The sequence below is a fragment of the Bos indicus x Bos taurus genome, chromosome 22 (assembly GCF_003369695.1).
Source record: "Bos indicus x Bos taurus breed Angus x Brahman F1 hybrid chromosome 22, Bos_hybrid_MaternalHap_v2.0, whole genome shotgun sequence".
NCBI lineage: Eukaryota > Metazoa > Chordata > Mammalia > Artiodactyla > Bovidae > Bos > Bos indicus x Bos taurus.
In genome coordinates, this window is record NC_040097.1 from 3,491,820 (window position 1) to 3,515,525 (window position 23,706).

General features: G+C 54.5%; 2 protein-coding genes across 7 annotated transcripts in view; one reads left to right on the top strand and one right to left on the bottom strand.

Annotated features, from left to right (window-relative positions):
- Positions 1 to 18,958, top strand: part of NR2C2 (nuclear receptor subfamily 2 group C member 2) — a 115,176-nt gene extending 96,218 nt beyond the window's left edge. For 5 of the 6 annotated variants that reach the window (XM_027523496.1, XM_027523492.1, XM_027523495.1 and 2 more), the window contains 10 exons: positions 1,794 to 1,973; positions 2,733 to 2,880; positions 3,556 to 3,649; positions 6,315 to 6,448; positions 7,412 to 7,589; positions 8,453 to 8,574; positions 9,145 to 9,284; positions 10,375 to 10,512; positions 11,935 to 12,040; positions 13,411 to 18,958. In XM_027523496.1, the coding sequence (XP_027379297.1) occupies positions 1,794 to 1,973; positions 2,733 to 2,880; positions 3,556 to 3,649; positions 6,315 to 6,448; positions 7,412 to 7,589; positions 8,453 to 8,574; positions 9,145 to 9,284; positions 10,375 to 10,512; positions 11,935 to 12,040; positions 13,411 to 13,585 (1,415 nt within the window). In that variant the 3' untranslated portion in view covers positions 13,586 to 18,958. The remainder of the gene's footprint in view (positions 1 to 1,793; positions 1,974 to 2,732; positions 2,881 to 3,555; positions 3,650 to 6,314; positions 6,449 to 7,411; positions 7,590 to 8,452; positions 8,575 to 9,144; positions 9,285 to 10,374; positions 10,513 to 11,934; positions 12,041 to 13,410) is intronic. The other variant, XR_003507853.1, reaches the window with a different exon arrangement.
- A 1,146-nt stretch (positions 18,959 to 20,104) lies between these two features.
- MRPS25 (mitochondrial ribosomal protein S25) overlaps positions 20,105 to 23,706 on the bottom strand; it is a 46,185-nt gene continuing 42,583 nt past the window's right edge. Inside the window, exons 3-4 of the mRNA XM_027523497.1 lie at positions 21,271 to 21,358; positions 20,105 to 20,838 (exon numbers count right to left, since the gene is read on the bottom strand). Of these exons, the coding sequence (XP_027379298.1) occupies positions 20,646 to 20,838; positions 21,271 to 21,358 (281 nt within the window). The 3' untranslated portion in view covers positions 20,105 to 20,645. The remainder of the gene's footprint in view (positions 20,839 to 21,270; positions 21,359 to 23,706) is intronic.

The following is a 23,706-nucleotide window of genomic DNA, read 5'->3' on the forward strand; positions in this document are numbered from 1 at the left end:
AAACTGTCTGTGATTTGTAAATCATGGTTGACTGTGATTATTTTTGTACTAGTAAGAAGGTAATCAAGACTTCCCTCATGGTCCAGTGATTAAAAACATGCTTCCACTGGGTTTGATCTCTGGTAGAGAACTAAGATCCCACATACCCTTATGGCCAAAAAAAAACGTAATCAGTCGTGAGCGTAGTCAGCATTTGCGCAGCGCTTTGCTCTTCCACAGGACGTCTGCTGCCCGTCCCGCCCCGGTCCACACTGCAGCTCGTCTCTCGCGCCCTCCCTATAACCCAGGGTGATAAACAGGAGGGAACGTGCCCTTGTGGCTGGAGTCCCAGTCGGGACCTCAGTGGTTGAGCGTGTGCTGTCGGATAAAGAGAAGGCTGCTCCAGCTGGCGGCCCACCCCGGGGAGCGTAACACGCACAGCCCCTGTGTCTCTGGGGACACACTCCTGGGCCTGCACGGTCGGGAGGGGACGAGGGACCTCAGAAGAGGCCTGGCCCCAGCAGGAGCCGTCGACAGTAATGATGCCGGGGACACTGACCTGTGCTCTGTGGTCACTGCATTCATAGCAGCTTTGGGTACTTGGTGGTCCCGGTTTGGGAAAAAAAAAGGTGAGCTAGGCCTCTGAAGAGGAGGACGAGCCCTGGTCAGGAAGGAAGCCCCAGCCCTGCCCGTTCTGCCGCAGCGCTCTCCCTTCTCTGCGCCTCCCCTGCGCAGCCTTTGTCCTCGTTGCCCTTGTGTTCAGGCCTCTGGGCACTGGATGTGCTCTTTTCTAGTTGCTTCGTGACAGGCCTTTCTGACCCCTGTGTCTCTGAATCCCCATCTTCTTGCTCAACAAGGAGAGACCTGTAAAGATTTGAGCAGATGAATGAAGCTTGAGTGTACCAGAGGCCACAGAATCTGCTCAGCTTCCCCTTTCTGGGCTTAAAGCTCAACACAGGCTTGCAGTGCCTTTGTCTAGACATGAGAGGTCCCTCTACGGCCTCAAGAGCCCGAGGAAATCCACTGCAGGGAAAGAAGAAAGATGTGTGCAGAGTCACTTCAGCACCACTGTGCTCAGAGCCCCACAGTTGGGGCCCCCAGGTGCACAGCTGGAGAAGGGCCCCACACGTCGGGGCTCAGGGCAGTGGGCTGCGCTGCAGCTGCTTCCATGGTGACCCCGTGAACTCTGACCCTGAAGTGCAGTTGTGACCCTGGGTTACAGGAGAGCATGCTCGAGTCAGTCCCCACCGGGATTGTGACGAAAGGTAAACCGATGGGACTCTTTAGAGTTCAGAGACCCCAGAGTTAATAAGCCTAGGATAAAGATTTGTGCTCGGGACGTGTACCTCGAGGATGGAACCACCGTGAGCTGCAGGCGTGGTGGCCTTCCTGGGCCATGCGGTCACAGCCCCCACACCGCGTCCTCTGGTCACACCCCCGCCCGCCCCCGCCCCCAGGTTCGTCTGCAGCCAGGACGGGACTCACAGAGGGAGTGAATGTGGACCGAGACCCCGGGGGCTGAGGAAGCGCAGGCTGCTGTCAGCTCCGCGCTGCTCCCAGCAGGACAGCGGAGCTGAGGGTTCCCAGCCAGGCTGCCCACCCAGCCCTCTCCACGGCCTCTGACGGGAGCCGAGCTTGGGCACGCCATCTGCCAGTGCCGGGTACCATGTCCGAGCTTGCGGCCTCCGTCGTGGCCTCGCAGGCTCCTCTGAAGGTGGGAGGAGGACATGTAGGCCTGGGGGCCCGCAGTTGGCCCGTGGCTGCCAGCATGGGAGCCCACACAGCAGGCCCACAGATGTCCCTTCCTCTCTCAGGCCGCCACTATGGGGCTGTCAGCTGCGAAGGCTGCAAAGGTTTCTTCAAAAGGAGCGTGAGGAAAAACCTGACCTACAGCTGCCGGAGCAGCCAGGACTGCATCATCAACAAACACCACCGGAACCGCTGCCAGTTCTGCCGGCTGAAGAAGTGCCTGGAGATGGGCATGAAAATGGAGTGTGAGTAGCAGGGCTCACACCCACACGCGTTAACAAGAGGGGAGAATGAGGTCTCGGTGCGTGGCCTTCGAGTACGCCAAGACCACCGTGTCCCCTGGGGTTTCATTCCGGTTCACCCTTTGGGTCAGCTCGGTGGTGCGGCGACGCCGCTGCTGGGCAGGGTCAGTTTCCACAGTGAAATCTTTCCCGACATGCGGGAGCCAGCGTGCGTGTGTGGGGAGCAGACACAGGCTTTGGGGTGAAGCCGAGAGAAGGCAGCCCCGGCCCTGCCCCGGGAGCTGGGGGGCCTGGGCACGGCACATGCCCTCTGAGCCTCAGATCCCTGCCTGTGAAGTAGCGCCCTTGTCTTGCTGCGTCTGCCGCCCCTTTTCTTTCCCCGTGAAGGTCTGTTCTCTTCCGTTGTTTCTGGCACGTGTGCATGCACTCTGCCAGACGCCGAAGGGAGAGGCTGCTGGTGTGACCCCCGCTGGCAGGTGGCGGAAGCTGTCCTGGCTGGAGCCGGGCGTTAGGGTGCATCCTCCGCCCCAGGGGGGTGGGCAGCTCTGTTGGGCCCACCTGAGGGGCTGTTTCTCCCCCGGGAGAGAGTCCTGTGAGCAGCGAGAGTCTCCAGTGGAAGCTGGGCCAGGCATGTCTGCCACGGAGCTTATCATCCCCACAGCAGCGGGCTCAGCCCAGGGGAACCCCACCTCCCGCAGAGGGAGTGGCTTTTGTTGGTGTGGCGCTTTCTTCTCAACACAGGTGTTTCTGTTGTCACTTAAGCTGTGCAGAGTGAACGGAAACCCTTTGACGTGCAGCGGGAGAAACCAAGCAATTGTGCTGCGTCCACTGAGAAGATCTACATCCGGAAGGACCTGCGGAGTCCTCTGATAGCCACGCCGACATTCGTGGCCGAGAAGGATGGGGCGAGGTCAGTGCCTGTGAACAGCCTGGGGGGCCCTGGAGCTGACGTGGGTGGTGCAGGTGCTCCTTGTGGGGGGCTGATGGCCCCACCTGCGGGCCTCGGCCACCGAGTTGGAGCCGCTGCAGTCACAGCCCTGGACGGGCCCTCGGGGGGTGGGCTCAGGAGGGGTCCAGGATGGGGTCAGAGCTTCCTGTCTCAGGGGCTCAGATTACGTGCTGTAGTTCAGGCATCGTTCATGCAGGAAAACGGCTGTTCCGTGAGTCAGGATCGGGGCTCTTGCAGTAGAGATAAAAGGCGTGAGACCCAGGTGTGGTCTGGGCAGCACCACGGGTCAGTGACACGTTGTTTTTAGTGCGATCTCTCAAACCTAACTTTAAAGGAGCAGAGGGAAACGAGAAGCCCTGTTTTGTACTGTGGCGCGCCCCAGGGTTGGGAATGCCCTGCTGGTGCTCCGAGATCAGGTGGCAGCGCTGGGAGAGCCGAGAGGCGTGTCCACGTCCTGTCTCGGGCAGGCCCGGCTCCAGGCGCGTCTCCTTGCAGAGCAGGGCTGGCGGCTCGCTGGCGCCGAGTGAGCGAGCGAGCGCGTCCTCCGGCCTGGCCCGCAGATGCACAGGGTCAGTGCAGCGTGAACTCTGCACTAAACACTGGAAGCTACTCTGGGTTTCTTTATGTCTTAACTAGACAAACAGGTCTTCTTGATCCAGGGATGCTTGTGAACATCCAGCAGCCTTTGATCCGTGAGGACGGAACGGTTCTCCTGGCCACGGACTGCAAGGTGATGTCCCACTCGCGCCCTTCCTGTTTCTGTCTCCACACGGGCACTCTGACGCGCACGATGCTCTCAGCTTCAGGGTGGAGGGTGTGCACTCCGCACCTCCGTGTCCTGGGTTACAGCCGTGCTGTGGGCTGCTCATGGTCACAGCACGTCAGGAGCTAGCGTTCTCCTTGGCGAATGTTCTGTGGTCTCTTTTCTTCTGAGGTCTCTCCCCCGGTAATGCACTTGGGCAGACTGCCGGCCGGCTGGGGAAGCGCTGCCTCTCCTAAGACGGCCTCTGGCAGCAGCCCCCAGTTCCTCTGTAGTAGGCGACCACAGGAAGAAGTCCCGCCAGGGCTGACAGGGACAGAGCGGGGCAACTGCGGGGAACCCAGTGTGCAGACCCAGACGGTTGTCACCCTGAGACATAGACACTGGCTGCCTCCTGGGGAGGAGACTGAGGAGAGGGCTTTATCCTGGCAAGGGAGCCCATTGTGTCTATGGCCTGTGGTCCCCGACACAGCCCAAGTGACGGGGCGGCAGCTGCACTGAGCCCGAGGCCCTGCTCTGGAAGGAGCCCCTCGGGGACAGTGCCGGCCTTGCTCTGCCCCTCAGAGCCGCAGCCGGGCCCCGTCTGCTCAGGCACACGCAGTGCGTCCCAGGGCGTCCTCCTGGGGCTAGGGGAAGGGGACGAGGACTGAGGGCCACTGAGGCCCGCTGCCTGCTCTGACCGTCTCCCGCGGGGCGGTCGGCCTCGTGGCCTCGGGCGCCGCTGAGCCGTCTCCCCAGGCGCGTGGCCTTCGCCCGGCAGACAGGTGGGGCATGACTGACCGCCTGGGCAGAGGGGCGGGCACACCAGGAGCAGGAAATAGGGCCCGAGCGCCCCGAACTCCCGATGGCCGAGGACAGCACCCCGTCCCATGTGCCACCCACACAGAGGCCGGTGCAGAGCAGGTGCCCACCAGGCAGGGGCGACGGGAACCTTGAGGAGGTCAGGTCCATGAAGCGTGCAGCGCCCACTCTAACCGCTAACGGCTCGGAGTCAGCTGGGCAGCAGGAGTGAAGCACCGTGAGGACAGGCGGCCCAGTGCGCCCGCCCCGCAGGGCCCGCCCCAGGGGCACCGCAGAGCCCCTGAGGGCAGGTGTTCTCAGGAGCTAACTGGGAAGCTCTTTCCTATCAAATAATTATACATTCAAAATCATTTACTCTGAATAAAAGTAACGGTATCTCAAATACCACCGAGACCCATGCTCCCTTCACCTCCTCTCCACGGGGCTGCGTCCTGCAGAGCAGTAAGTAGCTCAGGACCGTGGGCAGCTCACGGTACGGGCCCAGGCGTGGGGTCTCTTTCACTCTGCAGCGTATCTGTCACATGCTGTGTTCACATGAGAGAGATCAGATCCATATTCTGTTACGTGGTGGTTCTGTGATTTATTGATCGCTTTTCTGTTTATGATCTTTTCCACTGATTCTGGTCTTTCACGTGTGTAATCACGATACAGCAGACGTTTTTATTTATGTACCTTGATTTACCTTTTTTTTTTTTTGGCTTTCTTTTTTAAAAAATTGAGATATTAATTCACACACCAGAAAAATTTACCCTTTGAGCGTGTAATTCATGGTTTTCAGTATATTAACAAAATTGTTACAACTGTTCCTACTAATTCTAGAGCATTCCGTCACCCCAGACAGAGAGCCTGAACCCACTAGCAGTCACTGCCCCTTCTCCCACTCTCAGCCCTGCAGCCGCTCGTGTGCTTCTGCCTGTGGTCTTGTCCGTACTGGGCCTTGCGTGTAGAGGGAGCCGTGGGGCACGTGCCTCTGGGCCTGGCTGCGCTTGTGGCGTAATGTTCTCAGGGTTCACCGTGTCGCGGCCTCCGCAGTGCCGATAAATAGCGTGTCGTGTGGTTGATCCATTCGGCAGCTGATGAACGTCGCGTCGTTTCTGCTTTTTGCCTCTTAGGAGTAATGCTGCTGTGAACGTTGTGTACAAGTGTTTGTGCACGTGTATTTTAACTTTTCTTACATACGTGCGTAGGAACGGAATCGCTGTGGTCGTGTGACAGCTGTACGTTTACATTTTTGAGGAACTGCCAGGCTGTTCTCCAGCAGCTGTGCACTTTGTTCCTCCCGCTGCCCCCGCGTCCTTGCCAGCACTCGACATTATATGTCTTTTGACTGTGACCATCCTAGTGGGTGTGATGTGACATTTCACTGTGGTTTTTATTTGCATTTTTTTTTTTTGCATTTTTAACTAGCTTATTTGTCTTCCTGTTACTGAGCTGTTAGAGTTCTTTAGCTATTCTGGCTACTAGACCATCATCAGATGTATAATTTGCAAAAAGTTCCTCCCGTTTTGTGGGTTGTCTTTTGTGTGTGGGAGGAGAGTTGTTTTTTACTTTACCGATAACCTTTTGAAGCACAAAGGTTTAAGCTTTGGCGACACCAGCTTGTCTGAGTGTCACCTTGTCTGTCCCTTGTCTGTCAGTTTACCTGGGTGTGGGTTTGTGTAACTGCCATCACAGTCCAGATGCAGAAGTGTTTGATTACCAAGAGCACTTCCTCTCACTGCCCACTGTAGTCACACCTCCGTAGAAGCTGCTTTTAAAACAAAATGATACCTTCACTTTCCTGAGAGGCACGTGTGTATGTTCATCTTTAATATCACTGTTTTCTGGTTAACAGGCTGAAACAAGCCAGGGAGCCCTGGGCACACTGGCAAATGTAGTCACTTCCCTCGCCAACCTCAGTGGACCCCTTAACAATGGTGACACTGCAGAAACGCAGCCGGAGGACCAGTCTGCAAGTGAGATCACTCGGTACGGAGCCAGAGCGGAGGCCTCCCAACACACAGTTACGCTTTGCGAGGGCGGGGCAGCACTGGGTGCCTACCCCGTATTTAATGGCGGATTGCAGAACTGTCACAGGCCCCTGCGTGTCTGATTCTTCGTTTTAACTATGGGGATGTGGACCTGTTCAGGTTACGTGATACAAAACAGTCTGAAAACTTCATTCCAGATGATAAAGGAGACTGAGTAATTCAGGGGAAGCTCACGAGTCCAAGCATGCCTGCCACTGTTTACTGGACCTAAACGTCAGTAGCGCAGTGCCTTTCTCGCTTGTGCTTTAGCCTGATTTTCTCAAGCGGTGAGTCCAGAGCTGAGACAGAGCCCTCAGGGTGGACAGATACTGCGGTGAGATGGCACCAGGCGGCTGGACGCCTGTGCCCCCTGCCAGGGTGCACTCCCCACAGCCGGCGGTGAGATGGCACCAGGCGGCTGGACGCCCGTGCCCCCTGCCAGGGTGCACTCCCCACAGCCGGCAGGTGCGTTTGCGCCTGTTCTGCTGGACCTGCCACTCCTGCCCGTCAGGCCAGGCCACGCGGGGGCCACTCGGGCAGCGGTCCTCAGGTTCCCTTGTGGTCTGGTAGAAGATGCCAGTCTGGATCCGGTGGAAAGAGGGCGGAATGTGAGCTAGGCCAAATTCCAGTTCTACCACTTAACTCCTGGTAGTCTTGGCAAAGTTAGCTTTCACATTTCTGAGATGGAGGGAATTATACCTTGGAGAGTAGTTCTGAAAAACAAAAATTATGTGTGAGAACAAATAACATCTAGCTTAGTGTCTGAGACCCTGGGGAGACACGCATGGCGGCCGCTGCTGCTCCTCTCAGGCAGAGGTAACTATCTCTTCCTGCTGGGCTGTTTTCCTAAAGGATGTCTCAGCTAGAGCGCTGCTCCTGGAAGTGGACTTACAGCACGTGCTTGCTCCCTTTCTGCTCGCAGGGCATTTGATACCTTAGCAAAGGCACTTAACACCACAGACAGCGCCTCGCCTCCGAGCCTGGCGGACGGGATCGACGGCAGCGGCGGCGGGGGCATCCATGTCATCAGCAGAGACCAGTCCACGCCCATCATTGAGGTCGAGGGCCCCCTCCTCTCAGACACTCACGTCACATTTAAGGTGAGGGCTTCTGCCTGCCTGCCGCGGTTAAAAACCAGATCTGGAAGTGAGCCCGTCCAGGTGGTGGCAGCCTTCTCGCCCATCTTTGCTCGCCTGGCCATCTGGCTCTGCCGCTGACCCTGAGGCTGGTGTGGCCTTCTGTCGCTGCCAGGACAGGCCAAGGCAGGCTGCCCTGCCGTCCCTCCCAGGACAGCCTGGCTCCAGCATCAGCTTAGGCAGGCCCTTGACTCCCACAGGCATTGTTCCCAGCTCTTGGGCCTGCCCTCCTGCCCGCTGGGGCCACCGAAAGTAGCTCTCACATACGCTTGGAGGCTGGTCAGGTCCCCAGGGCCCCCCTCTGCACTCACCTCCCGAGCCTCACGTCTCTCTTGAGGATACTCCCAGGCTCCCTGAGCCCCTAGTCTCGAGGTCTGCAGAGTGAGTCTTCAGTTCTCCAGTATTCTTCGCTAGAATGAACTCGTGAGTCCTTGCCCGCCGTTGCCCAGGGATCGAAGGGCAAGGGTCCCTGGGGGGACTCCAGCTGCAGAGGCATTCAAGCCCTTCTGGGACAGAGGGGCTCCTGGGGCCCAGCCCGGCCCCCTGGGTTGTGCTCTGCTCTGCCTCGATGTTCCCTGACACCCCTGCCAGGCCCTGCCCACCCGTTCCCTCTGGACTTAGACTTGAACCTGCAGCTCAGAGTGGAACTGCTGAGAACCAGTGCCGGGAGGCAGCGTCAGGGAGCGTGTCCTTGTGGATGAGCTGGGCCCTGTCCCCCCGCTCTCCAGGCCCGTCAGACCCCAGCTCACTGGGTGGGCCCGCTTCCCGAGAGGGTCTGTACAGGGCTGAGTGCTGACAGGCCCCGGGCCGTGTGCTCTCTCCTGCAGCTCACGATGCCCAGCCCGATGCCCGAGTACCTCAACGTGCACTACATCTGCGAGTCGGCCTCACGCCTGCTCTTCCTCTCCATGCACTGGGCCAGGTCCATCCCCGCCTTCCAGGCCCTCGGGTGAGTGGCTCTTCCTCTCTGTGTCCCTGGCAGGACCTCCCCGGCTCCAGAAACGGCCCGGAAGGGGTCTGAGGGCCCTTCCAGTGTGTTCCTCTGTGAATGAATACAGTCAGCAGACTGGTGGCGAGAGACCACCTTGGCTGCCAGGGCTGTGTCATCCCCCAACCTTTACTGCGCCTCCTCCACGCGCCTCGGGCGTGCTGCTGGAGCAGGGACGGAGTGGACGGAAGGCACTTGTCCCCGAGTCTTGAGGCAGGGTCTCAGGGGGCCTTACTCGCGCTGTCCTGAGTGGAGACCCACCCCTCCCTGGGCAGCGACACGTCTCTAGGCTTGGGAGCTCCCCTTGGTCGCTGCAGCCTCTGGGGCCAGCCCCACCCAGGGCTGCTGAGAGAGTCGTCTGTCCTCAGAGGGACTTCAGGCGGGGCATCGTGTGGACGCGGCGTTCGTGGAGAGCAGGCCTGAGCCCTCCAGAGGCTTCTGGCACACGCACGCCGACGGGACTTGGGTGGGGTGTGCAGGGCTTGGGGCAGGGGCAGTGGCCCCACACCCAGCCCGCCTCTGTGTCCCCAGGCAGGACTGCAACACCAGCCTGGTGCGGGCCTGCTGGAACGAGCTCTTTACCCTCGGCCTGGCCCAGTGCGCCCAGGTCATGAGCCTCTCCACCATCCTGGCTGCCATCGTCAACCACCTGCAGAACAGCATCCAGGAAGGTAGGGCCAGCCTATCCCAGCGCCGCCCAGGGCTGAGGGGCGTTCACGTCGCCACCGGTTTTAGTGTTTAAATTCCTACCCGGCTGCTGCTTTTCCTGTAACAAAGATGAAAGGGAAAAGGTGCTGAGTTCTGATGCAGACATTCTGTGCTGTTTTCAGAGCAGTCACCATCTCTGTCTTGATGTTCATGGACAGGTTACCCTTTGATGCAGCTCACAAACTCTCAGGACCCTGTGGATTAGAAACTGTTCCTCGGGGTTGCATGTGGGAGACCAGGTCCCAGGGACGGCTGGGCCCTGGGGCACAGGCCCGGGTCCGCGGCACCCATGCAGGGCGTGGGTGGGCGCGGGGCGCACCGTGAGGTCGGGGCCGCGTCAGGGCTCGGAAGCAGCCTGTGTGGTCCCTGCATGCTGTGTGCCCGCGGCACCCTGAAGACTGTCGGGTGCCCGCGCTGCCCAGGGTCTAGGCTGACCCTGCGCGTCACACCTGCCGCCGAGCTGGAGCCGGCCACCCTCCTCGCTGGGCGTCCTGGTGCTGGAGGCGCCTAGTCACACCTTCGTGTTCCTAGTTACTTCTTCAGAAGTTACATAGAGGTAACTTTTATAACCTGTTGCATTTTATAGAGTTTTAGATTTGTTCACAAATGAGCTTTAGTTTTATTTCTAACTGAACATAACACTACCTTCAGCAAGACACTGTCATGAAGACTAAACCAGACAGTAAACGAAACTGTTGTAGCAACTAAAAAATGCCAAGGTGTTCAGGTCGGCACATGTTTATTCAGTGCCTGCTGAGACTTAGAAAGAACTGATCTTGATGGGATCTGGCATGTGGGCCTCAGCAGGTGCGGGCCACAGGGCTGCCCAGGGAGAGTCGCTGTCCGGGGGCGGGGTGGTGGGGACACAGCGGAGCAGAGTGTGGGTGCCTACAGCCACCTCCCCTACAGCTGGAAAATGGGGCTCTTGAGGTAACTGATTTTTCATTTAAAAGTGAAATTCTCTCCTTTATTCCAATCTGTGTCCCTCCAAGAACCTAGCTCCTTTACTGTTCTCACCAGCCTTTCTCAGAGGATGTCTGTGTTGATTTCTAGATAAACTTTCTGGAGACCGGATAAAGCAAGTCATGGAGCACATCTGGAAGCTCCAGGAGTTCTGTAACAGTATGGCGAGACTGGATATAGACGGCTATGAGTATGCATACCTTAAAGCTATAGTTCTCTTTAGCCCCGGTAAGATATGCGGTGGTCACTCGCGGCGGGTTCCCACCTGAGCTACTGATAGTTCGCACACGGGCGTGTTGCCAGGCTGCCAGCAGCGTAGAGCCCCACGTGCCCGACTGTTCCCACAGCACGTGTGCTTTGCTGACTGCTAACGTCAACAGGACATTTGTTACAATTGTTTTTATAGTCCCAATGTTGTAGTAAGTTCCTATGTTCAATAGACGTCATTTGAATCCTAACAGGATCATTTGTATCTCATTGGCCAAATGAGACCACAGCTTACAAAACTGAGTAACATTTAGCCTTTTGTACCCACGGGTTCCACACTGGTGGATTCAGCCAACCACAAATCAGAAATACTCAAGGGCCGCCCCTGGCTGTCCAGTGGTTGAGACTCCGAGCTTCCAGCGCAGGGCGCCCGGTTTCAGTCTCTGGTTGGGGAACTAAGTTTCTACATTCTTTGTGGCCAAAAAAACAAAAGGAAAAAAATGTTCCAGGAGTTCGAAAGTAATATGCTGCTGCTGCTAAGTCGCTTCAGTCGTGTCCCAACTCTGTGCGACCCCATAGACGGCAGCCCACCAGGCTCCCCGGTCCCTGGGATTCTCCAGGCAAGAACACTGGGGTGGGCTGCTATTTCCTTCTCCAACGAAAGTAATATAGAGAGGATTTAAAAGTATACGGACAGATGTGTAGGTTACATGCACGTTCGACGTAAAGGACAGCAGGGGATCTGGGGGCGGGTCCCAGAACCAATCCCCTGTAGCTACCACGGGACAGCGAGCCCCCAGCCACTGCCCTCTGCCGGCCGTGCTCTCGCCAAGGTTTCGCTGTGTTAGCACATACTCCAGCACAGACGGACGCTGCCCACGTTTACCTGCAGCCTCTGCAGGGCAGCAGCTGCAGGGCACGCCGAAAGGCTGGTCACAGCAGAGAGGCAGCGGAGCTGCGGGTGAGAGGAAGTGGCCGCGGCCAGCCTTGCTCACTGCCCGTGGCCATTCGAGCCTCCTGAGAGGCCCCAGCTTACCCTCTCCACCCCACACCTGCCAGCCTCCTAGTCGGGAACGAGGAAATAGCTGACTGAACGGGAGACACTACATGTTGGCGTGTCTAGAAAGCAGATGGTGACTCCCGATTCTGTGTGTGTTTCCTAGAGTAGGTAGGAAGTCACGGGTCTAGAGCCAACCCCAGTGGGACCGCGGAGGCTGGTGTGACTACTTGGGGCCGGGCACCCGGGGAACCTGCAGGTCTCGGCAGAGCAGAGGAGGGACCAGCGTTCTAGCAGCAGTCTCTGACCTAGACCAGCCCCCAGAGCTCAGTCTGTTGCACTTGAGGAGTCTGTCAGAAGTGTGATTAAAAAGAAGTACTAAGAAGTCTGCACGTGAGGCTTTCCAAATACACAGAGGGCAATCTGCCGTCCTTTTCTTCCTTCAGATCATCCAGGTTTGACCAGCACAAGCCAGATTGAAAAATTCCAAGAAAAGGCGCAGATGGAGCTGCAGGACTACGTTCAGAAAACCTACTCGGAAGACACCTACCGGTGAGGCACACGGGCAAGACGGGGGCGAGGCTGGACCTAGCTGCAGATATCAGTTACGTTGGCCTTCCACTTCTGGCAGCCCGGTAGAGCCTCCGTTCGATCACACTTTAATTCTTGCGTTTTCTCGGTGACAGTAGAGTGCGGAGGATCAGGAAGCCCAGGCCGTCCCAGTGTTGCTGGGTGACTGTGGGCGAGACCTGGGGTTGGGAGTATCGTCCTCTTGTTTGGGGCTAACAGTGCCTGTGAGACATGAGTTCTCACAGGGACCGCCCCCGAGTCCAGAAGAGTCAGCAGCTCTGCCCCTGGCTCCCCACGCACTGAGGAGACGGTGCTCTCTAGAGCGCTTGACACAGGAGTCCATTGACAGAAACCAAATCCGACCCCAACAGCATGCAACTGGGTTGTACAAAATAATCATCCACTCTCTGCGTAAATTAGTATTTTAAAAATTCCTTTATTCAAGTGCAAGCTTATCATGTTTGGGCCCCAGGGACCTCTGCCCAGCCTGGCTGGCAGAGAGCCTGCTCCTGCTTTAGGCACGCTGCCATGGCCAGACACAGCTTTTGCCAAAGCAAGATCCATTTTGTACTAGCATCTTTTTCACTTAATATTCAGCAAGTATGTATATATTCTTTAAGTCGTTTTCCGTGGCTGAGGAGATGCCGCAGCTTCTCCACCATTTCCCTCCTGATGAAAGTGCCCTGCAGCACAGCGTCCCAGCGCCCGCCCCTCTGGGCGCTGCCGGTGGACTGGCCCGTCCAGGGAGCTGCAGGACAGGGCCGTGGTGTGCCTTCCTGGGGCTCCTTCAGAATAAACATCTTACTGCTTTCCTTTTAATCACAATGCTAAATGAACACTGGAAATTACAGCAACACAGAAAAGGTTTTAATTGATAAAAATCACTTAAAATCCCAATACCCAGAGGTCAACAGTTAGCATTTTGGTGACTGTCCTTCTGAGTCCTTTACTCACACACACGTCCAAACATGATTCCTGCTGGTGCACATCCCACTGTTAAGCTTCTATTCAGCTGTGTGTCATGCAATTCTTATCAGTGAATATAGACTTTGATTCTCCTCCTCAACGTGTGTAGTGATTCGAAAGGTTTGAGTTTTAACCTACCTTCATTAACAGGTTGCCAGGGTTTTTTTTGGTGGGGTTGGGGAGAGTTGTTATAAACAAAGAAGGGAACATATTTGTACATCACCATTGCACTCACAATAAAGTCCTGCAAGAGCGACTATTGAAATCAGGAAAGCACGAGCAGACACTGGCGGTTTGGTTCGGTCCCGAGGGCTGCAGACAGGCCCTGTCTGGGTGAAGCCTGGAGTGCCGCAACCCCGCCCCCTCTAACGACCCCCCTCTTACAGGTTGGCCCGCATTCTCGTCCGCCTGCCGGCACTCAGGCTGATGAGTTCCAGCATAACGGAAGAGCTGTTTTTTACTGGCCTCATTGGCAACGTTTCAATAGACAGCATCATCCCCTACATCCTCAAGATGGAGACAGCGGAGTATAACGGCCAGATCACCGGAGCCAGCCTATAGCGCACAGCCCGCCCTGCTGAGGAGCGCCGGGGTCGCTGAGACACAGACCGTAGAGTAGTGGTGTTGTGGTATGTGCAAATACTCCATATGTTAGCTGTTCCCACCTGGCTTCTCCGCATCTGTTAGTCCCAGACAGTAGCCACTAAAAGACTCGTAGGATCCGCTCCTGCCGTAAGAGATGTTTTAATGCCTTTTGATGAAGCAACAGATTTTTAAACAATCTTTTAACTCAATTTGTATCCAGAAATTCTCAAAGGGCAAAAAACAAAAGCAAAGTTTTATAATGTCAGAGACTAGTATTAAAACTAAAAGAACCGAGGAGAACGGTATGTGTGTATATATTACAGTGTCCTTGGGATAGCTACTAATGACCAGGGTAATAATACTAGCACTTTGTAAGCACTTCCTATCAATGTATAATGTTAGCAACACCTTGCCAATGTGCAGGGCAGATGGAAAACTGTGTCTGTCTTTTGCCGAAATGCTAATGGTTTCTATGAAAATGCAGTAGGGTACGGGAGACAATCACTTGCTCAAGGGAGTCCTTCCTGACCGCGCATGCTGCTACTGGCAGCCGAGCCCCAGGCGTGGAGGAGGTGGCGGTGCGGGGGCACACGCGTGCTGCTCTGAACCCGAAGCTTCCTCGGCCCAAGCGCATGCTGACGGGTTCCCTGGTCTGTGATGGGCCTCCGCAGGCTCCTCTGTGACTGGTTCTCAGAACTGGATTCAACCACCAATTCCTGCGGCAACCAAAAACATCGCTGCATCACTTCCGCTGCTCACGGCAGATGGAGTGGTCTGCCCAGCAAGTGCAAGGTGGGCCTTCTGAACACTTGTTGGGCCTCCCACCGCAGTCTTCGGGGGAGGGCCGGGAGGGCTGTCATCTCCGCAGTGCACGCCCCGCGCCTGGCCAGGCCGCAGCCGACCGGTGGGGCCATGCGGCGCGGCTCTCAGCATCTCCAGGCCCACACTGCCTCGGGCGGCAGGCTTCTCGACGCTCCTGGTGCGGCACGCTGGGGTCCTCCAGGGCTGTGTCCACAGATGACCCCTGGCGTGTTTTAGATAATGGATGAAAAGGCAGGCTGCCTGCTCCTTAAAAACAGCCTTTAACCCCAAAGTCATCTTAGTGACCATTGTTTTATTAAAACAGAATGCAGTTATTGGGAAGTTTACCTAGAGAAAAGTGCTCACAGATGCCCCTGGTTGTAAGCAAGCAGCAGGTTTCTACTGGGAAGCAGAGCAAGGCTGCATGAGGTGTCCGCGCTGTGTGTGTGGCCCAGGTTAAGGAAGTACAGTGAGGCCAGGTTTGCAGCTCTTAAACCTTTGGATCAGATGGTCCCTCCTAGGCCCAGGGCAGACGAGCAGCAGGGTGGCGTGACGCCAGGGAGGGAAGGTGGTTGCCAGGCCACCACATGGGCTCGAGGCAGAACCAGATGGCGCCCCGTTGCCGTCGGGAGCACTTAGAGAGTCATTGGTGGGAATTAAGTGGGAACACTGTCTCCAACTTACAGATATTCCTGTTTGTATCTCATTATCGTTTACTGTTCATGCTTTGAAGCAAGTCTTAGAGAAAAGTGTAATACCCATTGTAAAATGATGGAAAGGATTTAATATTGCCAGCTTACAATTTAGGTTTTCTAATTTCAGAGTGACTTAAGTTTCAAAAGTAAGATGGGACGCTGGCCGAGAGGGTGGCCAGGGTGGGTCTCCATCTCTGCCTGGGAGGGCTTGCGCAGAGGCACTCTTACGTAGTGAGGTGCACGCCTGTCTGTCCTGATTTCTGATGGGAGCATGTCTGAGGGTCCTGGAGCAGCTCCCTGGGAACACGTGTCGTCCTGTGTCACATCTTTTAGGTCTGAGCTCTCAGTGATGGTTAGGTCAACACTGGCCTGCTCTCTGGGGCATCATCCTGTCTCTGTGAGGCCTTTACACTCAGGTGGCCTTAGGTATTAGGGCAGCTTAGCCAAGACCTGAGCCGAGGTGCTGTTGAGACAGGCTGGGAGTAGAAGGTGGGAGCGGCGGGGAGACAGTGAACACTGGGATAGGCACGTGCCCCGTGCCCGCAGGATGCCCTGGGACAGTCGCCGAGTCTAACCGGGTCCTGCGCCCGAGTCCCCACGCTGCTGATGGCTGACTCCAGTGGACCATTCTGGGCTCTGAACACTCCTCTTTAGTGTCCCAGATCGCCTTGGCCTTACTTTGAAGTGGTCTTTTCCTTAAAAGTCGGTTCCACACAACCTGAATTCTCACCGCCCCTAATCATTTCAAACCTTTTGACAGCAGGCCCATCCCTTTCCTGTCAAATTGGTTAAGAAGAGCCCAAAGTCAAAAATTATTTAGAGAGACTGGAAGCAAATACCTAGCCTCAACTTTCACAGGGCTCTTCACCTGTTAGTAGTTTATGAGACTCTGATTCGGGGAAGAGAGCGCGCCCTCTGCATCTGAGTGACCATTCACACCTGCCTTCTGGTGGCCCCACCGCAGAGCAGAGGGGACGAGGGCACCTGAGGGAGGCAAGGATGGACGCGCGGTGTTGCTTCCTGAGGATGCGGGCTCTGCTCCAGGGGCGTCTCAAAGAGCGGGGACAGTTACATGTTCAAAGTGTGGAGTTCTTTACATGTAACATAACAAGATGACACAGAGAAAGACCAAATTACTCAAGCAGGTATTTTCCAAGGTATTCCTGGAAAGTATTTTTAAGGAAGTGTGTGGGGTTTTTTGGGGGGAGGGGGGTCTACATCGTTTATTTTCTAAGCTCTGCCAGGAGCTGTGGTCAGGGTCCTTTCTGTCCGGGTTTTTGGATCTGGTCTCATGTAGTCACCCTTGGATGCTGTGTGATCGCCCTGGAGAGGCACTGGTCTCTAGCCCGTCAGTATTAAACGTGGCCTCTGGCGAGGGTGGTGTGGCAGAGCCGGGTGCCCGTGGGGCTCTTGCGGTGTCCAGTGCTCCTGTCCTGGCCTTTGGGGGAACGCCTAGCAGAGCACTCTTGCTTCCACCCTACCCTCGGCCTCACAGGCAGCCCTTGGCTGAGGAACCAAATTCCAGGGCCTGAGGACAGATGAGAGCCTAGGAGCATGCTGCCCGTTTGCCAGGGGGAGTGGCCTTATGTGCGCTGGGGCTACAGGTGACATCTGATGTGCACGTCTTTACTCTGGAGGCTGCTGCCCTCCCAACCTGGGAAGGCCCAACAAGGCAGGGCAGCCACCCACATCCTCCAGGGTCCCACTTCCCTTCCCCACTGACTGTGCGACTCTGAAAATGTCTTAACTTTGATGTCAGTTTGCAGCGTCAGCCTCTCCTCACAACAGAGCGGCCTGAGTCTTTTGTACACAGGGCCCCGGGCTTCCTCACCCGTGCCTCCTCCTAGCGGGCACTTCTGTGTGTCCAGCCCTGGTCCCTGCACTGGCGTTGTGTGTACAGATTTATAGGCTTGTATGACTGACTGAATGTACATGTGTTTATACCTTCTCTGTATGTACAGTGTATATAGCATATGTGTACATAGATGTATATTCTGTATACAGACACGTAGCCACATAGCCAGACCGCTTACGTTTTACAGAGAATCTATGATAGAGTTGCTACAGTCATTGACGTGGGTGTTCTTGGTCCCTCAGCAGGATGGATTTGCTGACATTTTCCTTGGGGTGAGCCTGGCTGGGAAAGGCCCTGCCCTCCACCAGGGCCAGGAAGCTGGAAGACATTAGTTTATCCCAGTGTCCAAAACGAGGTGGGGATCGGTAACCTAGTTGTTACACATCTATTTACAGCCTAACTGGGAGGACCTTGGCAGGAGTGGTGTTGGCCTCTCACGCACTCAGCCCAAGACAGAGAACACCTGTGTGGTGGGCCCTGACTCCCAGTGTGGTGGAAGCCGCCCACACGTGCTCTGGGACTCTCTCTACCACAGCTACAAAACAAGTATTCTTGAAAAATAAGCATGAATGTTGAGCTAACTCCTATGGCATATAAATTACAGATCTTTTATTTCTCTAACTGTAGCATGTGAATAAAATTCACTGCCCTTATTCCTAAATTATGATTCTAAAATTTCAGATAAAACTTGCATTCTAGTGCAGATATATACCTTAACACTACAGATGCCAAATTGTCCTTGTCCAGGTCTGTTCCGATGAACTCTCCCCATTAATCGAGCTTTAAGCCGAGACACCGCACTCGGGAGCCAGGGCCCAGCAGGAGTTGCTCACGCACCTGTAAGCAGGAGACCTGAATGGTGAGAAGGCCGAAAGCCGGCCTGCTGGAAGGATCACTGGATAAGTACGAAAACTCAGACACCACAGGCTACTTAAAAAAAAAAAACACGAAGCTTATTGAAACGTTTGAAAATACCGCGTTGAGACCACAGTCCTCGGTGCCTTTGTGAGACGGCGGGTGTGCAGCCTTCGGCTTCCCGCGGCTTTGATGTGACAAAGCTCCTGCTAACTTCAGTGGCCTCATCCATTCCCACGTCCTTACCTGTCGTGACAATCACTCTATAGAAGGGGGCTCTCCAGTCAAAATACAAGTGGAAGCTTAGCAGTCTCTAAAGGAATCTGCAGAAGTTCTCCTTGGGGCTATGTACCTTAACTAGTCTAGGAATAAACTCAGTTTTAAGAGTGTTTTAGGGGTGAGGAATGTCTGAGATATGCTAGGAAAAAAGGCTCAGCAATATTTATCAATTGACAAACTGTGATAAAGCTTAACACTTGGATGACATTTGGAAATATATAAAAAATGGCTTTTCTTTAGAAAAGTGTCATCAATTATTTTAACAACCAGAGCACTCACAGACTCAAATGCTGCTGCCACACACAACTCAAGAGCGCGAGTATTTTTCTACAGTCTCTGTTCTCCCAGTTATCTTGTGAACCAGTGTTCAACTAGTTTTATACCTGAAAGCTGCAGTTTTCATAGTACAAACCATCGTTTTTACCTGTAGTTCAGAGCTCTCTGTTAAAATGTACCTGCATTACCAACCCCTTTAAAAGAAGTGTGTTAAAGGAAAATTTGGGTGTAACTTTCTTGGGACCGTTTCTGTAACCTCTGCCCTTCACAATATAGAATATATTGTTTATGCCATCACATTTTAATTCCAGGTTTAAAATCTGTTGAAAGCTGTAGCTTGAAATCAGCTTTGTTTATGTGATGGCATTTAAAAAATAGCATGTTCTTTTTAAACTGAATTTTATATCTGATCAATGTCTTCAGTCTTGAAGAAGAATTTGCATTGTTGTGTTTGTATATAGAGTATTGCAGTGCATGATATTAGCTTTATGCATTTTATTAAATGCTGTTTCAATGTGGCATTATTGTTGTGGCTTAATACTACTACCTAAATGAGGTTTATACTATTAAAAGTGAATTAAAAACTCATAACGTACATCCTGCTCTTCATTTCTCCTCATAACGGTAATAACATCAGTAACCCTGAACCCCAAGTATGTGGCAGGGAGGCACCTCGGTGCCAGAGCCGTGCAACTCACACCACACCGTGTTCAGTGGTCACTGGGCTGTAAGTACCTTCAAGGGAAGCACTGGCCAGACCGTCTCCTCTGCGTCTTCCAGAAGCCACGCAGACCTTTCTGGAGAACACAGCCTGTGCCACCAGATGCAGACACAGACTCGCAGAGCCAGGCTTCCTGGAAGGGTCTCTGCTATCCAGGGGGTAAAAAAACACCCCTCATTGTGTCACCTGATGGCTCGTTTTACAGGTGAGGATGCTGAGGTCCAGTCAGACTTGTGGCAGAAACCACTGGCAGCTTTAAATGGCTTTGCCAAGTAGAAGTCAAAATGAAACTGAAATGGGTTACTTCAATAGGACAAGGCCAAAAACCGTCTAGTGAACACTGCTTATGCAAATTAAAGTATATCCATTATAAGATCCTCATAGCAAGCTTCTCTATCATTGCTTCCGATTTCTGCAAATTTTAAACCCATCTTTGTCCCTATTAAAGTAGGAAACGAGGAGAGCACAGCGCCCCGGCAGTGCCAATGCAGCCTGTTACCTGCTGCCGACAAGACGGTCCAGAACAGCAGCGCCATACCGCGAGCGGCTGGACATCCTTCTCTAGAGAGGGGTCCGCACCTACCTTGGTTCTGGGTGATGCTCCTCCTCAGCAACCTTATTAGGGCGCCCCTGTGGCCATGGAGGGAAAGGCTGTTTGCATGAGGCTGTCTCGCTGCGCTCTGGAGACAGTCTGGAAGGGCACCCATTTATCGGACAAGCCCAGCCGGCCAGAGGGAAGGCCCTCAGCGGGTGCGGCATCAGAAACAGGGCGGGACCGAGACCCCCACGCGGGGAGGCGGCAGAACGGGGGACAGGCTCTTCCCTCCAGTACCGCGGTGGGGGAGGGCGCTGAGTTTCAGTGAACCACCCCCGTCAGAAGCCCGTGGCCATTCAGGAGCTGCCCATTCCTCCTCAGACGCGCACGCCCACCTCCCTCCCAGCCCGCGCATTCAGACCACCACCCTGAATGCGGCTTTGGTACAAAATCACAGTATCACCACCCGAGCATCAAATGGGAAGAGCGCCAAACTTGTATTACAGTGAGATAAGCCCGCAGCGTTTATACACATCTCCCGGGGCGCGCTCGGGGTCAGCCCAGCCCTGTCTCCTGAGGCCTGAAAGCAACGCGACCCGGCGCGCTGTGAGGAAAGAGGTCCCGGCCAGAGCCCGTGGCGCCGCACCCTGTGCCGGCCGCGCAGGAGGCTCTGCTCCGCTGGGGCCCCGCGGTCAGGGGCGTCAGTGCAGCGGGCTCGCCCCCGGCAGGCCTCCACACCGCGGCGGCCGCGGGACCCAGGCGCGTGTCTCCAGGCTGCGGCCTGGCCCCTTCCCGGCCCTGAAGCCCCGTCCCCGCCGAAGGCCCAGCGGACGGGGTCACACGGCGCTGCTCAGTGGCGCGGACTTCACGGGCGTGATGGCGCGGGGTGTTCACTGAGCAGCTTGGCTGCAGCCTTACCCCCCCTGGCAATGTGCTTTCACACACGTGTGTAAAGGGGGCCCTTTTATTGCAAAGCAGTCGTCAGTCTCCCGGGGCACAGCAGCGGGGCTCTCGGGGCCTCAGTCCTGGGCGCCGGCTCTCAGGGCGGCCTGGAACTTGCCGGTCAGCTCCCTGGGCAGCGGCACCACGGCCGGGCAGGGCACCTGGCCCTCCACCTCGCAGATGCACTCCCGCAGGCAGTACTTCCGGGGCCCGAAGTGCGCCGGGTGGGAGAGCTGCTCCCGCTCCTGCCGCTCCCTCCGGAGGGTCTCCCTGCGGAGAGCAGAGTGCAGGAGGCGTGGGCGGCGCGTTGCGGGGAGCCCTGCCCTGCGCCCCACGTCCCGGGCCGCGGAGGAGGGCGCGCAGGAACGAGGGCAGCGGGCGGGACAAAGGGGCCTCGGTGCCCCGTGCGCCGCCTCAGGACAGCTCTTGCCCCCATCCCTCGCTCCACTCTCGGAACAAATGGGACTCGGCACAGCAGGCCTGGGGCTGCTCCCCACTAGGGCCCACCTGAGAGGCCCCAGGAGGGACACGGTCGCAGCCACCAGGGCAGGGGTCTCAGAGGCTTCTCAGCCCCCTGTGCACCCAGGAGGAAGGGCCTCCGGCCGCCCCCTCGACAGCCCTCCCGACCGCCTGTCTGCTCCGTCCACCCGACCTCTGGGCTAGGGATGCCTGCGCCCCTCCAAGGCCAGCCCAGCGACTCACTCGTTCTTCCCCAGGATCTTCTTGACGTGCTCCATGATCTCCTTGTTGCTCTTGGTCTCCACGTCCACGAGCACTTGCTCCCCAGAATCTGGAGCAGGAAGGGAAGGAAAGGGGGGAGAGGGCTGAGAGGGCGGCAGGACCCCGCTCAGTCTCCACTGGTGCGGCACGGGGTGTGCGTTCAGTGGAGATTTCTAGCGGTAAAGCAGGTGTTTACATAATCCACAATGAGGCCTTTTTCCGTTTCTGTAGTTGTGAACACAGATAAACCAGGTATGTACAGAAGTATTCATTCTGTTTTAAAGGAAACAACCTCCACGTTCATGGATAGAAAGATTTGATATTGTTAAGATGGCGGTCCTAGCCAAATCGGTCTATGGATTCACTCAATCCCTCTCCAAATCCTAGCAGATGTTTTTGTAGAAACTGAAAAATTTAGCTTTAAATTCACACAAAGGACCCAAAATAGCCAAAACAACTTTGACCAACCTGAAAATAGGAAAACATTTCACTTTCCAGTTCCCGTTGAACTGCAGGCTACAGTGTGGGCTTGCCAGGTGGCGCAGTGCTGAAGAATTCTGCTGCCAACGCAGGAGACACAAGAGATGGGGGCTCGATTCCTAGGTCAGGAAGATCCCCTTGAACAGGAAATGGCAACCTGCTCCAGTATTCTTGCCTGGAAAATTCCATGGGCAGAGGAGCTCGGCGGGCTACACAGTCCCTAGGGTCCCAAAGAGCCGGACATGACTGAGTGCACACACCCCCACCATAGGTACACAATCATAACACACACATAATTAAGTCTGTGGAATGAGCAAAAGAACAGACTACAGAAATGGAACCAAACTGAGTCCACAAATAAACATTAAATTTACGGTCAACTTCTTTTCAGCAAAGATGGCAAGACAACTCCATGAGAAAGAAGAACATCTGATAAAAGACCTGTTTTCTGACAAAAGAACTCTTACAAACAATCCAAAGGGAAAATGGGCTAAATACCTGAATAAACATTTAACAACAAAAACGGATAATCAGCACGTGAAAAGATACTCAGTATCATCAGTCATTAGAAGAATACAAAATAAAATCAGTGAGATATTAAAGTGGCTAATTTTTTAAAAAAACACAATACCAAGTGTTAGGATGCAGAGTAACACTCAAACCTTTTGTGAATTACTGGTAAAAATGCAAAAAAATATTACAGCCATGTCAGACAGGGAATTGGGACACACAAAAAAGATTGGAAAGAAGTAAAACTCTCTTTGTAGAAGGAATGATTGTGTATGTAGAAAATCTTAAGGAACTTAGCAAATAAAAACTACTAGAAATGTGAATTATCAGGGTTACAAGACACTAGACCCACGTATCAAATTAGCAGTACTTCTATAAGGCTGTTCGATGCTTAACCAAAGAACAGGAAAATGAACCTTTAAAAACTACTGTAATATTTACAGAAAACATACTCAATACTATTAAAATGTCCATTATCCTCAGTGATCTATAATGTAATTCTGATCAAAATCCCAACAAGCTTTTTTTCCCCTAGAAACTGGTAAGCAAGCTTTACAGTTAATACAGAAATGCAGAGAACCTACAAGGGCCAGCTTTAATCTTGGGCGGAAAGAAAGGGCGGGAGGAGATGCACACTACCTGCTCTTAACACGTATTTTCAATCAACAGAAACCAATACAGTTTGCTGTTAGCATGAAGACAGACACAGATCAGTTAGAGAGGATGACAAGTTCAGAAACTCAAATAGCCAAAAGAGTCTTAAAACCAGCTCAAGGAATCATGGTCTCTGACTTGAGACTACATCAGAAAGCTGCAGTACTCCAAACTGCAAGATACTGGCACAAAAACAGACACAGATCAATGGAACACAAAAGGGACACCAGAAGTAGAGCTGCACAAATCTACCACAAAGGAGGCAAGAATATACAACGGAGAGAAGACACTCCCTCAGTAAGCGGGTTTAAGAAAACTGGAGCGCGACAGGTGAAAGAATCAGATTAGAGCGCTTTCTAACACTATCTATGTAGATAAACCCAATATGCATCAGAGACCTAAGACCAGCTGCCACAAAATTCCTAAAAGAAGAAAAATATGAAATCTCAGCAATTTTTTTATTATCTGTCTCCTAAAACAAAGCAAAACTAAACAAATGGGGACCCTCCTTGGTGGTCCAGGGGTTTGCAAGTCAGGCCCTGGGTTTGATCCCTGGCTGAGGAACTACAATCCCTCCCACACGCCGCGGAACTAAGCCCGTGTACCACAACTGCAGAGCCTGTGTCTGCAACTGGAGTCCGCGTTCTGCAAAGAGCCCGCGTGCTGCAGCTGGGACCTGATGTAGCCAAATACAGAGGTGAAAGTGAAGTCGCTCAGTCGTGTCCGACTCTTTGCGACCCCATGGACTGTAGCCTATCAGGCTCCTCCATCCAT